Source organism: Leptonychotes weddellii, chromosome 4 (assembly GCF_054177405.1).
Source record: "Leptonychotes weddellii isolate Sample4059 chromosome 4, ASM5417740v2, whole genome shotgun sequence".
Taxonomy (NCBI): domain Eukaryota; kingdom Metazoa; phylum Chordata; class Mammalia; order Carnivora; family Phocidae; genus Leptonychotes; species Leptonychotes weddellii.
The window spans coordinates 38,155,955-38,172,735 of record NC_138372.1 but is presented as its reverse complement, the minus strand read 5'-3'; the positions used below and the strand labels follow the sequence as shown (position 1 = coordinate 38,172,735).

General features: G+C 35.3%; 1 protein-coding gene across 2 annotated transcripts in view; it reads right to left on the bottom strand.

Moving 5' to 3' along the window:
• ZFYVE9 (zinc finger FYVE-type containing 9) overlaps nt 1–16,781 on the bottom strand; it is a 173,014-nt gene that overhangs the window by 48,754 nt on the left and 107,479 nt on the right. For both annotated transcript variants that reach the window (XM_081816939.1, XM_081816940.1), the window contains 3 exons: nt 14,869–14,989; nt 11,284–11,406; nt 8,729–8,884 (listed from right to left, as the gene is read on the bottom strand). In XM_081816939.1, the coding sequence (XP_081673065.1) occupies nt 8,729–8,884; nt 11,284–11,406; nt 14,869–14,989 (400 nt within the window). The remainder of the gene's footprint in view (nt 1–8,728; nt 8,885–11,283; nt 11,407–14,868; nt 14,990–16,781) is intronic.

Below are 16,781 nucleotides of genomic sequence, written 5' to 3'. Positions count from 1 at the left end.
ACTGGGTGTTATGCACAAACAATGAATTATGGAACACTACATCTAAAACTAATGATGTAGGGACACCTGGGTGGCTCAGTCGGTTAAGCGTCTGCCTTCGGCTCAGGTCATGATCCTAGGGTCCTGGGATCGAGTCCCGCATCGGGCTCTCTGCTCCGCGGGGAGTCTGCTTCTCCCTCGGCCTCTCTCATGAATAAATAAATAAAATCTTTAAAAATAAATAAATAAATAAATAAAACTAATGATGTAATGTATGGGGATTAACATAACAATTTAAAAATTTTAAAAAAAATTTAAAAAGGCAGTATCAAGTGCTGGCAAGGATCCAGAATAACTGGAACTTTTCATACATTGTAGGTAAATGTATAAACTACACTACATACATACATCCAATCATATGGATGAATCTCAAAAGCATTATGCTAAATGAAATAAGCCAAATACAAATGTGTGATTCCATTTATAAAACCTTCTGGAAAATACCAAACCATAGGGAAAGAAATCAAATTGATAGTTGCCAGGAGCAGAAGTTAAGGGGAGGGGATTAAATACAAAGGGACATGAAGCAAGGTTCAGAGATGATGGAAATATTGTTTATGCTGATTTTCGTGGTGGTTACCTGACTGTATCTGTTAATCTACACTCACTAAACTCTATGTCGGAAAAGGTGAATATTACTGTATATAAATTATACCTCAATAAACCTGACTACAAAAACGCAGAGAACTTTAGTAATAGACTTGCACAAAATTAAGGATAAAAAGAAAATCCTAAAAGTCCAAGAGCGGAAAAAAAAAAAAAAAACTAGACTGAAGATGCCAAAAGACAATGGAGTCATATTTTCAAAGTACTTGCTAAGGGGAGGTAAAAGGAAGAAAGTAAGGATTGAGAGAACGGAGAGGAAAGGGAGGGGGGAATAATCTGTTAACCTAGAATTTTGTAACCAATGAATTATTCAAGAGGGATGGCAAAATAAAAAAATTTCAGATATACAAAGGCTAATGGAGTTTACCAACCAGAAAGATTCACTAAGAGAACTAATAAAAAGAAGTATTTCAGCAAGAAAAGCAAGTCCAAATGGAAACACAAGATATTAAAACAACAGATATGGAGAAAATATAATGGCAAATTTAGTAATTTTGATTGAACTGAATAATGATAGTGATCTTTGATACTAACAATGAATACTGGATTGATAAATATAAATAAAAACATTTTTCTTCTACAACAAAAGGCAAAACAAACTATAGGCAACAACAGTAAGACTGGTGAACGTACCAGATGAGTAAAGTATGTTTTAGGTCTGTGTCATGCTTAGGAGGATAAAAATCCTGTGTGGGTGGCAGAATTCTGTCTGCCTCCTGGCATATATGCCTTGTTTAATTCCCTCTCCTTGACCGATGGCAGCACCTATGAACAAAATGGAATGTACCCCCAGGTTAGGTTATTAATCAGTGGGCTTGGAGTTAATCAGTGGGGTGATTATCAGCATGGGCTGATAAATCTAGGTCTAGAGATTCAAAGCAGAGACATATACTCCTGCTGACCTGGAAGAAAGGAAACATCATTGTTGTAAACTATCCATGGAGCCAGGAAGCCATGGAACTGCAGGCTCCCAAAGCCAACAGATATGAGGAAAATGGGGATTTGCAAGGAAATGAACTCTGCCAACAACCAGAGGACCCTGAGCTCCAAATGAGAAACCTCACTACAGCTGACACCTTGAGGCACGGTTAGCAGATGATTCATCTAAGCTGTGCCTGGACTCCTAACCCATGGAAACCGTGAGATAATAAATGTGTGTTATTTCAAGCTACTAAGTTTGTCGCTTAGAAACACATCAATAGAAAACTAATACATACTGAATAACTTAACTGTTAGAAAAAGGTCATAATTGAGAATGTATGTTAAAAAAAATAATTAAAGGAATCCCCAAGAGAATACTAGTATTATAGAAACATGGGTGAAAGAGATAAGCAGGGACATATTTGTCACAGAAGACAAAATATGTATAGCCAATAAATATATGCTCAGCCTCATTAATAATTAGTGAAATGCAAATCATACTGAGATACTATTTTATATCCACCAGATTAGCAAAAATTAAAACCCTGATAATATCAAATGTTGGTAACTCTTATACGCTGGGGATGGGGACACATAGATATAAACTCGTAAATTACTCTGGGCAATAGTTTGACATCATCTAATAAAGTCGAAGATATCCATACCCTACAAACCAGCAATTCTACTCCTAAGTGTTCATGTACAAATATTTTAAAGAACATGGCTGAATAACATAAACTGGTAAGAACAGCAAATTATTCATCAGAATTAATAAACTGTGGTAAAGTTATATAATAGGTATAAAACAGTAACTGAAAATGAATGGACTGAAACACTAGAGTTATGAACAAATGTCAGAAACATATGGTGGAATGAAAAAAGCAAACTACATAAAATATATACAGTGTGATACCATTTGTATAGTCTAAAAACATGCATAACACAATGTATTATAATACTTAGTGATGCAAAACATTTGTGATAAAATTATGGAGAAAAGCAAGAAAACTATAACACAAGATTGAAGTCAGTGGCTGCCTAAGGGCTGGGGAAGTTTGGAAGGAAGATATAATCAGGATTGGTCATTGATCAATGCTTCAGTGGGTTGCTCATTTTTATTTCCCAAGTTGAGTATTTTGTTTATGGATGGTTATTTTGTTGTTATGCTTTATAACTTGCATAATTATTAAAATATATATATTTACATTCTTTTATATATACCAAACAATTTTTTAAAGATAAATAAAAAAGTTTAGAGGAAGAGATTACTTCTATCTGATAGGATTATTAGGAAAGAGTTCGTGGAGAAAGTCATCTTTGAATAAGACTTAAGAAAACTGATAGGATTCAGATAGTTGGGATAGTACGAAATAGCATGGTGATGGTGAGGCACCACGATCATGGGTAATGAAGTAAGAAATCATCAGAGTATATAAAGAACTGAGAAATGTTTAGTTTGAGAGACTACTAGTGGAAATGAGACTAGAAAATAGGATCAGATTACACAGAGTACTGAATACCAGAGTACATGTTTTATTCTAAAGGCAATACAAAACCCATGAAGATTTTTGAGTAAGAGAGGAAAACAACCAGAGATTAACTCCAGAAAAAATAATCTGGTAGATACAATTCTCATTTCATTCAAATCCATGTTCTGAATGTTTGTCTGGGAAAAAAAAAGTACAAAACATGGAGGAAGGGAGGAGAAATGGCAAGAAACAATACACAACCTACAATCTCCCATGGCACTATAATAACCACAAGGCATCCCAAAACTCTCAGGATGTTATTACTCACAAAATGTAAATTTCCCCCTCACTGTGGAAAACATAAGCAACTATGTATGACAAAAAAAATTACAGATGCTAAATAAACATATATGGATACATATATATATATACACACGTTATTATTAAATACATGTAGTTAAGATTAAAAACTCATATGAAATTATAAAGGAAATTCATTCAAGGGCTTCTAAGGGTTTTCGAGTAATTTATGGCAAAGTAATCACCACACAAGTGACAGACTTTTCAAATAGGATTTCACATTCAGGAAATTTAAGACAGAATTTGCCGATTCCACACAATGTGCTACACAGAAGAGAAAAAACACTAGGATCATTTCAGAACACTTAAAAGATGTTTCCACTTATTTAAAAAAACATGGTGAAATTATATATCAAGTTACTACCTTGATGATCTAAAAGCAGGATTCTTAATAAAACAGGCATAACACAGGTATTATGCATACCTGTTTTTTAAAACTGCTGTACTATTAATATATACACATAGAAGCAATAGACATAATGTAAAGAATACTGGTCTGTGAGCCTTAGTCCTAATTCTGCCACCATCTAGGTCTGTAATTTAGATAAGCCTTTAACACCTCTCATTTTCCTCATCTAAAAAACAAAGAGTTTGTACCAGATGATCTAAGATACCTCCTAGTCCCAGTATTTTATGAGCTGTGAAATGATTCCTACTTGAGGAGAGACTCTTATGGCTTACTTGTTTATGCCTCTGAAATGCTTTTTACTCAGATATACATGCACATGCCCTCATCTGTATTATAGATAATATTTAAAACAGCTTACATGGGTTATAGTCTGACCTCAGACTATCACCATTACTTTACTATCAGTTCAAAGTAATTTTGTTGTAGAATTTTTGCATTTTAATTTGATAGTTCAAAATGAATTCTACTGATATATAAGGATAATTCTGAAAAGTGAGTAACCACTTATGGTAAACATATATTTTAATGACTCATGCAATGATTCACAGCCTTTCCTTGTTGGTATTTCTCAGAGTTCCATTCACATCTAGTCTCCTCTCACTGACCTATCCCATTCATAACCATTGTTTCAACAATCACATAAATGCTAGGTCTCCCAATCTCAGACCTACTTCCTGAGGTCCATATCCATATATTCATTGTCCATTTACATATCACCATCTGTTGTCAATATTTCAAATTTAACACTGGACAAAGAACCAATCTCCTGCTCCTCTGCCAAATCTGTTCTTCTTCTATTTATCATCTCGATGAATAAGAACAAAGTCCACTCAGATGTCCAAGGCAGAAATCTGAAGCCACTTGCCTCTTCTCACCCTTCACATCCAGTTAGTTACCAAATCCTATTGAACTGAAACATCACTGTCTTTTATTTCTTCTCAATATTCTTTGTTCCCACTGATATTACTTTATTAAACCCTGATAATTTAATTTCTTGCTGGATCCTGACAAGAGCTTTTTTAAAAATCAATTTTAAAATAACAAAGTGTTGGTGAGGATATAGAGAAAAGCGACCCTCTTGCACCACTGCTGGGAATATAAATTGGTGCAGTCACTAAGGAAAACAGTATGGAGGTTCCTCAAAAATAAAAAATAGAACTGGGGCGCCTCGGTGGCTCAGTCAGTCAAGCGTCTGACTCCTGATTTTGGCTCAGGTCATGATCTCAGGATCCTGGAATTGAGCCCCGCACTCCACAGAGTCCGCTTGGAATTCTCTCTCTCTCCCTTTCTCTCTGCCCCTCCCCCCACTCACACTATCTCTCTAAAATAAATAAAATCCTTAAAAAAATAAATAAATATAAAAAACAGAACTGCCATATGATCCAGCAATTCCACTTATGGGTATTTATCTGAAGAGAATGAAAACACACCCCATGTTTGTTACATCATCATTTACAATAGCCAAGACATGGAAACAATCTAAGTGTCCATCAACAGATGAATGGATAAAGAAAATGTGGTGTGTGTATATATATATATATATACATATACATACACACAATGAAATATTATTCAGCCATAAAAAAAGAAAATTCTGTCATTTGCAACAACATGGATGGAACTTGATGGCATTATTTTAAGTAAAATATTGAGGTCAGAGAAAGACAACATGATCTCACATTTATATGTAGAATCTAAAAAACAAACAAACAAACAAAAAACCATAGGACTCCTAGATGCAGAGAACAGACTGGTGGGGAAGGATGGGGGTTGAGAGGGTGGGTAAAATCAGTGAAAGAGGTCAAAAGGTACAAAGTTCCAGTTATAACACAAATTAGTACTGAGGATGTATGTACAGCATGGGAACTACAGTTAACAATACTGTATTGTATATTTGAAAGCTGCTAAGAGAGATCTTAAAAGTTTTCATCAGCAAGAAAAAGATTTTTGACTATGTATGAAAATGGATGTTAACTAAACTTACTGTGATCATTTCACACTAAATACAAATACCAAATCATTATATTTTACATCTGAAACTAATGTTACATGTCAATTATATCTCAACAAAAAAATGTTTAAGTCAATCTTATTGGGGTATAATATCATGCAATAAAACCTAGAGATTTTAAGTATATAGTTCAATATAGTTTTGACAAATGTAAACATTCGTGTAATCCCTATCACTATCATCCCTATCCTATATAAAATATTTATATAATCCCAGAAAGCTCCCAGGGCCCCTCTGTAGTCAGTTGCAACACCTGCACACCTAACTCACCCCGGGCAAATAGTGATCTAATTTCTATCACCACAGACTCATTTTGCCTGTTCTGGAGAATCATGTAAATGGAATCACGTAATATGTACTTTTTTGTGCCTGGCTTCTTTCATTCAGCACAATGTCTGTGATATTCACCCATGTTATTGTATATATCAGCAATATATAAGCAGTATTCTAGTGCTTATCTACTATAATATTGTTTACCCACTGTTACTGCTTCTTAACTCTTACCTGCCACCATATACAAAGATTTTGATCCATTTTCATATTGCTTCTGAAGTCATCTTTCTAAAATGCAAATCTGATTCTGTCACTCATTTTTTCCAATTGTTCCTCATTGCCTACACAATAAAGGATGGACCCCTGAACAATACTTTCATGAACCTCCCACGCTTTAGCCCCTAATTCCCTCTCAAAACCCACATGAATATACAATTGCTTGGACCCCCAATGCCATTTCTCTGTTTATAGTTCTTATATGTGAATACATCCAAATTGAGGAGAAAAGTAAGTGTTTCAGGTCATTTCTGGAAATAAATTTAGGTCCTGAGTATTATATGGCCTGAAGGTTCTAAATGACTTCATATTAACCCCATACATTTTGGAATTGACACAGTAAATACCAAAGTATACTTCATAGGTATGTGGTCAGTTGTCGATGTATTGTCTTGTCCTTATGTAATATAACACCTAAATTATCACAGAGACTAAGACATAAAGGCATAATCTTTTATGGATAAGCTATAATCACACTAAAGATGCAATTTTATATCCTGCTTTTGTACTTAATTCAAGAGCATTTTCTGTGTTGTTACATTCTATTCATAAATATTACTTTTGATGGCTAAAGAATGCTCTAAAAAAGATGCATACATCTAATCAGTATAATACAGTTTTAAACCTTTCACCTATAGCTGGGTATTTAGGTTACCTCTAAATTTTTGTGTTAAATTTAAGTAATGCTGCAATAAACACTTTCATGTACAAAGTATATTTTACAATTTAGGTAATTTTTTTGGCATAGAATCCCACAAGGGGAATTACTGCATTTGGAAAGTATAAATAATTTATTGGTTTTTTTTTTTTAAGATTTTATTTATTTGTCAGGGAGAGAGAGGGAGAGAGAGACAGAGCAAGCACAAGCAGGGGGAGTGGGAGAGAGAGAAGCAGGCTCCCCAAGTAGCAAAGAGCCCGATGCGGGACTCGATCCCAGGACCCTGGGATCATGACCTGAGCCGAAGGCAGCCGCTTAACCGGCTGAGCCACTCAGGCATCCCTAATTTATGGTTTTAATATATTTATAAAATATCACCATGTAATACATGAAAATAATTTTAATACCCTGGTCAACCTCACTCCCCTTTCCAAGGCTTGTTCCTCAGAGGCAATCTCTTCTATTATACATTTGTTGTAGTTATTATACTACTCTTTCCCTATTTGTCAACCACAGATACTGGTTTTTTACTTCCTGTTATGATAATGAGAATTTAGTTCAACTACACCGCTTCTTACCTCCTCCGTTAAATCAGAGATTAACTTTGTAATGCCAAATAATACACATAAATATTTCTTCTTTCTCAACTTATAATAGTATGTCTTTTTATTAGTTATCCTTAGTCTTTTCCAGTAGCTATGCATTTACTTTTACATTGGTAGGGCTAACAATATTTATAATTTATTTTGAAACCATAATAAAGTTGCCCATGCCAGTGGTTTTTTTAAAATTTGAAAATTAAATAAAGAATATTTATGATTATGATTATATATTGTTAGCTGAAGAAACAAGTAGTAAGTTATGATTATGCTTCCTTCTACCAGGTACCAATATCATGACCCCTAAGCCACTCAGAGAAAAATATTCTTACATCATGGTCAATGGATTATCTTACAACTTTGATTCCAGCCTTTATAAAATAATAACAACCACACCAGGTGAAGTACTAAAATTTATATTTCCTTAAGCCTTAGCAAGTTCTAACTTGCCACTGATACCAAAGTCCAATGCCAGACTTCCAAATTTGTAACTATTATTTGGCATCTGAGTCCAAAAATTTTTATTTATTTTTTTTTTTTTAAAGATTTTATTTATTTATTCATGAGAGACAGAGAGAGAGACAGAGGCAGAGAGAGAAGCAGGCTCCCCGCGGAGCAGGGAGCCCGATGCGGGACTCGATCCCAGGACCCTGGGATCATGACCTGAGCCGAAGGCAGACGCTTAACCGACTGAGCCACCCAGGTGGCCCTATCTTTTTTTTTTTTTTTTTTAAAGATTTTATTTATTTATTTGACAGAGAGAGAGCACAAGCAGAGGGAAGGGTAGAGGGAGAGGGAGAAGCAAGCTTCCCGCCGAGCAAGGAGCCTGATGCAGGGCTTGATCCCAAGACCCCAGGAACACAACACAAGCAGAAGGCACACACTTAACCAACTGATCCACCCAGGCACGCCTCATCTTTTTTTTTTTTTTTTTTTTTAAAGTAGGCTCACACTCCAGCTTGGAGCCCAGTGTCGGGTTTGAATTCATGAGATCAAGACCCGAGCTTAAGTCAAGAGTTGGACGCTTAACCAACTGAGCCACCCAGGCGCCCCCCAAATTTTTATTGTCTTATAAAGAATGCAGACTAAGTCATAAAGCATTCCCACCTGCCAGAGCATCCCGATAAAGCTGCACAAAATGATTAAAGATATCCTTCGGCAAACACTTTTCATCCGGTAAACACTGTAGAAGAATGACTATCTCAGACTGACCCACTGCATGCATTCCCTTGGTTGTGAAACACCAGCACTTCCTGTTCACATCTATGAATGGAATAAAAATATAAAAATAAAGACATTCTTCTCAATCCTTACCTTTAAAAAATGCACAGAAATCTGTTAAAATACAGCAAAGAACAAAATCGGTCATATTGAATCTGTACAATTCAACTGTAACTATAAATGAACTGAGCCAAAGAACTACTGTAGAAAATAAAACATACGAATGCCTCTGGCTTAAATGGATACTTAGAAAAACAATGGGAAGGGAAGTAAAAGAAGTAATAGTGAAAGAAAATGAGCTTGCAACTTTTAACTCATTATTGAAAGAAAACATTTCATTAAAAATAAATTAAATAAAACTAGGTATCCTAGGGCTATAATGATTAAAGAATATATCCCCCCACCTGTATTTTAAAAAAATTCACTAAATAAATAAATAAATAAATAAATAAATAAATTCACTTTACCAAGAGAAAAAATTACTTATGTAGAAACAACAAAAGCCAGTATTATAGCTTTGGATTCAGGTTGTGGGCTAAATACACTTTTTAAATTTCATCTGTGACTGAAAGACTCTAGCTTTTTATTTTGTTTTTTTAAAGATTTTATTTTTAAGTAATCTCTACATACAACATGTGGCTTGAACTTTACAATCCTGAGATCAATGAAGAGTTGCATGCTCTACTGCCTGAGCCAGTCACGTGCCCCAAGATTCTAGCTTTTTAAATTATAGTCCTTTATGGGAGAAAATTCTAAATAAACAGCAACATGATTTTACTTGGTTTCATCCTGTAAAAAGTGGTGAAGGAATGGCTTTTCTGGACTATTTACTTCTACTTCTTCACCTTAAGGCATTGTAGAGTCCCAACAGCACAAGCCTATGTAGTTAAAAATAATGTTCAATCTTTGACACTTTTATCATTTGTACTCCATACATAATAGGATCCCCAAAGGAATTGAAATAAGATTCAAATATATAGATATCACAATGTAAATCAAAACTAATAGAAGTTCCCTTTCCTTCACTTTGGGAATTGTTTCTTTATATACCTAAACAGGAAGCACCCAATACAACTGTATTAAGATGGTGTACACTTCAGGAATTCTGGGTTAGCTATTTTCTAAATGTAACTTATAAACTAGATAGGGTAAATAGAAATTTCACAAATTATTTTAAAACTTAATCCTAGAAGGAAAGGGGGCAAGCATTAATAACTGGCCAAATATACAAGGGTACAATTAACAAGTAAACCAGAGCCTGCACTCTTTAATACAGAACCTCAAAGTAAGTGGCATATAGGTGTTTCTGGTGTCCGAGGTCAACTTAAAATAAGTACCCAGTGGGAATTAGAAGACAGTTCTCCAGTGCTTCTCTCCAAAGCTCTGCCTATTGACATTCACCCAGGATAAATGCATTTTCTATTTTCCAACACCATCCTGGAATTAAGATGCTAATTTACTGTCCTCTTACTCATTCTGATGCCCAGAAGCTAGCCCCAAGAATTAAGAAGTCTCTTCTGAATCTTAACTTATGATGTACTGAAGTTTTACTATGTGTTAGCTAACTAACCCTTCTCTCAAATAAAGGTTTGCAAATGATTAAGGTTTCTGAGATTTAAATCTAGCATGTAATGGTGAGCGCTGTGAATTGTGTAAGACTGATGAATCACAGACCTGTACCTCTGAAACAAATAAGACATTATATGTTATAAAAAAAAAAAAAAAAGCAGGAACGGAAAAATGAAGGAGGGGAATCAGAGGTGGAGCTGAACCATGAGAGACTATGGACTCTGAGAAACAAACTGAGGGTTTTAGAGGGGAGGGGGGTGGGGGGATGGGTTAGCCCGGTGATGGGTAGTAAGGAAGGCACCTATCGAATGGAGCACTGGGTGTTATATGCAATGAATCATGGAACAAAAACTAATGATGTAATGTATGGTGACTAACATAACATAATAAAATAAAATTTAAAAAATAAATTAAAAAATAAAATGCGGAGATTCTCTAAGGAGTTGTTGAACAATTACTACCTATGTCCATTAAAAACACTGAAAAGCTTAAATAAATAAATAAATAAATAAATAAATAAATAAATAAATAAATAAATCTAGCACGTAAATTATTTGACCCTCCTGGATAATTTGTCCACCTCCAACTACTCTGGTGATGAGTTGTGATTTAGCACATCCATCTCAGGAAGTTTTGTTTGGCTTTCCTCCATGGAGAATTCACCTATCTCATAAGAGTTTCAGTTAGTCCCATAGTTGTCCTCTGGGATATGTTATTTTATACAAACCAATTTCTTTGGTACCCAGTTTTCAGTAAGATGTGGCTCCATCCATATAAAAATGCTGTGTGTAATGAATTTGAAAGCTTTACTTATTATCTATGAGTCAGTAAAGTATCTCATTTTAATTTTAAAAAACAAATTTCTAACTTACAATTTACAATTTTAACCATTGACAACAAATTTGCATTTAAAACAAATACAAGTGGGTCAGGACCACCATCTTCTAATTGCTGCATTACTGAAATCTGTGATGGTTTCTCTTCCACAGCATAGTCTGTAAGGGAAGAAAACAATGTAAAAGATTAGTTAAAGGGACAAATCAAGAAATCTGATGGAGGAATTGGCTGATTATTCACAAGAAAGAGTTAAGCACTTGATTTACAGATAGGGTGAACACAGGTTTATACTGCTGTCTCAGTGTAATGCTAAGAGTTCCCCTTTCATTCTCAAAAGTGACCCAGTCCAGTCTGGATGAGAACATGGTTATCCTATACATAGACTTCTCCACAAACTGACTTATGCCATAATCTAGAGACACCCCTTTAGCACATGCACCCCGCTGTTTGTAGCAGCATTATCAATAATAGCCAAACTATGAAAAGAGCTCAAATGTCCATCAGCTGATGAATGGATAAAGAAGAGGTGGCATATATATACAATGGAATATTAGCCATCACAAAGAAAGAAATCTTGCCATTTGCAATGACTTGAATGGAGCTAGAATGTATTATGTTAAGTGAAGTAAGTCAGTCAGATAAAGACAAACACCAGACGATTTCACTTGTGTGGCATTTAAGAAACAAAAAGATGAACATAGGGGAAGGAAAAAAGAGAGAGAGAGGGAAGCAAACCATAAGAGACTCTTAACTTTATATATAAAGAACAAACTGAGGGTTGATGGGGAGGGGGTTGGGCTAAATGGGTGATGGCTATTAAGGATGGCACTTCTGATAAGCACTAGGTGTTGTCTGTAAGTGATGAATCACTAAATTCTACACCTGAAACCAATCTTACCATATAGGTTAACTAGAATTTAAATAAAAACTTGAAAAAGAAAAATAAAGACAGCCCTTTAACAAAAATTCTCCAACTATCATAACAAGAATTTCACATATTACATGTTCTAAGACCAACATTTAAAATAATCTATGATATACAAGAAAGTGATAATACGCTACTTACCTCTGAAAGGATGTTGAGGGGTTGAGGTAGAAAAGAATCTTACTTTTTATTCTATATTCTTTTGTACTGTTGAGATTTTTTTTTTACCATTAAAAAACTAAACTTTAAAAAAAAGTACCCAGAAAATAAACTAAAACTATCATAAGTGACTGGTTTCATGAGACACTTCCTCTAAGTCAAGAGTTCAGCGCATATATCAATCACCAAAATCACCACTAAATCACACAACAGATTCTAAACATGGACAAGTTAACACCTGAGACCCTGCACAGAACCTTTCCCATTTAATCCCTGAAAGCACAGTATGTGATATTCAGTTACGCCATTTTGAATGATGGTAGTCTTCCCAGCTTGAGGTCAAAATCATGGATAATAACAGAAACCAAAAAATTTTATGGATTTAAGGGGAAATGTCTACTCTACCAATGAAAATATTTATTGAAAAGAAAAATACTAAGTCACTTTTAAAAAGAAAATATTTGTATGAAGTTATTCCACTGAAATACAAAACTGCAAAATTCTGGGCAAGAGACAGTAATATGATTTAAGTAAGTATAAACAGTTGTTGTTTCTTAGTAGGAGAGGTTTTAATAATTAGATTTAATGAAAATGGAATCTTATTTAAACAAGAGAGTAGGCCAATTTAACTTCTTGTAAGTTAAATCTAAGACTCATGAAAATAACCAAAATTTGAACCTAAGTAGTAACTTTATTAACAAAAGAATATTTTTAGGGGATCCTAGTAAAGTAGCAAAGATTATATAATCAAAAGAACGCTTAACTTACATGAAAGTTCATAGTTGAACTATCTGGGACATGGCTGGATTTTATAGTCTGATACTTTCAGCACAGTCTGATACTTTCAGCCAACACTGCTGAGAGCTCGCAACAGACCCAGCACCATGGTAGGAGAAGACACGAGCATGAATTAAGCCTGAAGAAATGCATGGTCTAAGTGAAAGAATCAGACCTATAAAATACCTAAATTATAGTAAGAGAAGAATATAGTAAAGGTCTATAAAAATTTCTATTCAGGGGCACCTGGGTGGCTCAGTCAGTTAAGTCTCCAACTCTTGATTTTGGCTCAGGTCATGATGTGAGATTGCGCTCCATGTTGGGCTCCACGTTCAGCATGGAATCTACTCCAGCCTCTCTCCTCCCTCTCCCTCCACCTCTGCTCCTCCTCCTGCTAATGCATGCACATGTGCTCTCTTTCTCTCTCTAAAGTAAATAAAATCTTAAAAGAAAAAAACGAATTTGTATTCAAACAGAGATGATGTAAAACACTACTACAGAGCAGCATTGGTAAGGATTCAGAGAGGAGCTTTTCATTAATCTGGATTTTGAAAGGTTGAGGAGTTCTTCAAGGAGTCTACAGTATACAAGGGTAGTCTAGGCAGAGGAAAGGAAGATAAGGAAAGTATTAATTATACATCTACTTTGCCCCAGACACTGTTCTTGCTAAATAGTTTCAGGTATGAAATCTGATTTAATATTCACAATGACTTTTAAGTAGGTGTAGTTACTTGAGATTAGGAAAAAGATTCAGGGAGCATAAATAACCTGCCCACTGGGTCACAGCTCAAAATAAGGGTACTAGGATTAAAACCCAAGTTTGTCCAGTTTTGCAGCCCATTCTCTCCTGACTATTCCACAGCATAAGAAAAAACATGGAAGGGTGGAAAGTGAATATTCAGAAAACAGTAAACGATCTGTAGTGTGCATGAAGTACTGGGTTATTGGCTGGAAATAAAGTTAGAAAGGTAAGTTGAGATAAAGTTATAAGGAACATTGTATGCTAAAATAATTAATTTATACTGAAGACACTGGGAATCCACTGAATGTTTCTAAGTCAGAGCAATATGATAATATCTATGTTTAAAAAGATGACTGGCAACAACATGGAAGATAAAATAAAGGAGAGAAAGACTGAAGGCAAGGAGACCAGGTAGAAGACTAGGACAAAACTGTGGAAAGAGTACTAACAAACCATCTCCTAAAAATGTACTAACTAGATACTGATCTGCATCTATCAACAACAGACTTTCACATAAAGATAAGCATTCTTTTGATTGGATAGTCATTTTACTTCTTACCAGAACTCACTAAAAATTTTAACAATAAAATTACTATTTACATTCAGTGCTCTCCATTTATTATATGTACATTTCAGAATGTATAATATACTGCAAAACAAAAAGTTAATGTCCTGACTGTTCAGTCAGGTGGGCCAAATCCTAGAAACATAAGCAACTCTTCAGAGTATTATGTGCTTTGAAATATAAAGAAAAAACTGTCAATGAAGTACATTTATACTATAATTAAAAATATGTCCTTTGAACAATGAAATGACCTTATAATATAAAAACATAAATATCTACTCTAAAACTATCAGTAACAGCAACAATTATTTTCATGGCACTGAGTGGTTGTTTTCTCTGTTGGAGAAGAAAAAGGTGGTTATCATTTGAATTCTCTCTCTTTCCCTTAATTAGAAGACAACATCCGGCATCCTGCAATTACTATCCCTGTTTAAATATGTAAGTCCACATACCTCCTTTCACACCAGTGGATATGAGAATGGGGGGAAGGCCATCTTCAGGAATTAGGTTCATTGCACTGCCAACAGGACTTCCAACCTGAGTTATACTCCCAGAGAACAGAGAAATATCTGTCTAGAAAAAGCAAATCAGCAAAGTGAGCTTTACAGAGAGGTCACAACTTTAGCAGAATATTGTTGAGAATATAAATGTGAATTTAAGTGAAAATGTGGAATTCATACTTTTTGAAAAATAGCATAAGTTTTTCATTAACTTGTGGTTTCCCAAAGGCCTGGGTTTATACTATGAAAATATTTCCAACTGCAGAGTTTCTCTTTTTGACATCACCAAATCATAATAATGAGGGAAGAGGCCTTGTAGCCTGGGTTAAAGCTTTCTCTACCCGGGTTTCCTCTACCATAAAAGAAAATATTTTTAAAAACTGCAGGGGCGCCTGGGTGGCTCAGTCGTTAAGCATCTGCCTTAGGCTCAGGTCATGATCCCAGGGTCCTGGGATCAAGCCCCACATCGGCTCCCTGCTCCACGGGAAGCCTGCTTCTCCCTCTCCCACTGCCCCTGCTTGTGTTCTTCTCTCACTGTGTCTCTCTCTGTCAAATAAATAAAATCTTAAAAAAAAAAAAAAAACTGCAGTGGCAACAGAAACAAAGTTTCAAAGTTATCTCAACTTCTGAAACTTTAATGCATTTGGGTCCACTTAAAGTCTCATTTACACTGCTTTTTTATGTATTTTTTTTTTAAGATTTTATTTATTTATCAGAGGGAGAGCATGTGAGAGCACAAGCAGGGGGGAGTGGCAGGCCGAGGGAGAAGCAGGCTCCCTGCTGAGCAAAGAGCCAGATGCAGGACTCCATCCCAGGACCCTAGGATCATGACCTAAGCCAAAAGCAGATGCTTAACCGACTGAGCCACCCAGGGAGCCACCCAGCCACCCTTACATTGCTTTTTAAAAATAACTTTGACAGATGCCTGAGTGATTCAGTCGGTTAAATATCCCTGACTCTTGATTTCAGGTCAGGTCATCTCAGGGTCGTGAGACTGAGCCCCTTGTCGGGCTCTGTGCTGGCATGGAGCCTGCTTAAAATTCTCTCTTACCCTCTCCCTCCTTCCCTACCCACCCCCCCTCTTTCTCTTTAAAAAATAAATAATTAAAAAAATAAAAATAAAATAAAAATAACTTTGAGAATAGTGGTGATGGTTGTGCAGCAATGTGAATGGACTTAATACCACTGGTTTGTACACTTAAAAATGATTAAAATGGCAGGTTCTATGTCATGTATATTTTACCACAATAAAAAAGAGGGAAAAATTAACTGATAAAATACAGAGATACAGAGACAAGAGGGAAAAATTAACTGATAAAATACAGAGATTAAAGGAGTGCCTGGGTGGCTCAGTCAGTTAAGCATCCGACTCTTGATTTCGGCTCAGGTTGTGATCTCAGGGTCCTGGGTCCAGGCCCCATGGTGGGCTCCAGGCTCAGCAGGGAGTCTACTGGAGGATTTCTCTCCCTCTCCCTCTGCCCCTCCCCATGCTTGCCCTCTCCCTCTCTCTCTCTCAAATAAATAAATGAATCTTTAGAAAAATACAGATTAAGTCATTGTTTTCATTTACTATGCAATGAAATAAAACTATATGTTCATTTTTCTTTGCATTAATATGAAGATCACATTAACTACACGTTAACAAAGTATAATGTTGAAACACACATTTGGGGTGGAGTTAAATCCACTTAATTAACGATTTAATAGAATATCTCAAAGATCTATTAGAATAATGCTCTCCTCACTATATTCTATACAACTAAGCAAAAAAAAAAAAAAACTTTAAAAAATGTTAAATGCGTTTAAAAACTCTTTTTAACATGTTTAAAAATGTTTATAGCAGCTTTCTTCATAAGAGCCAAAGA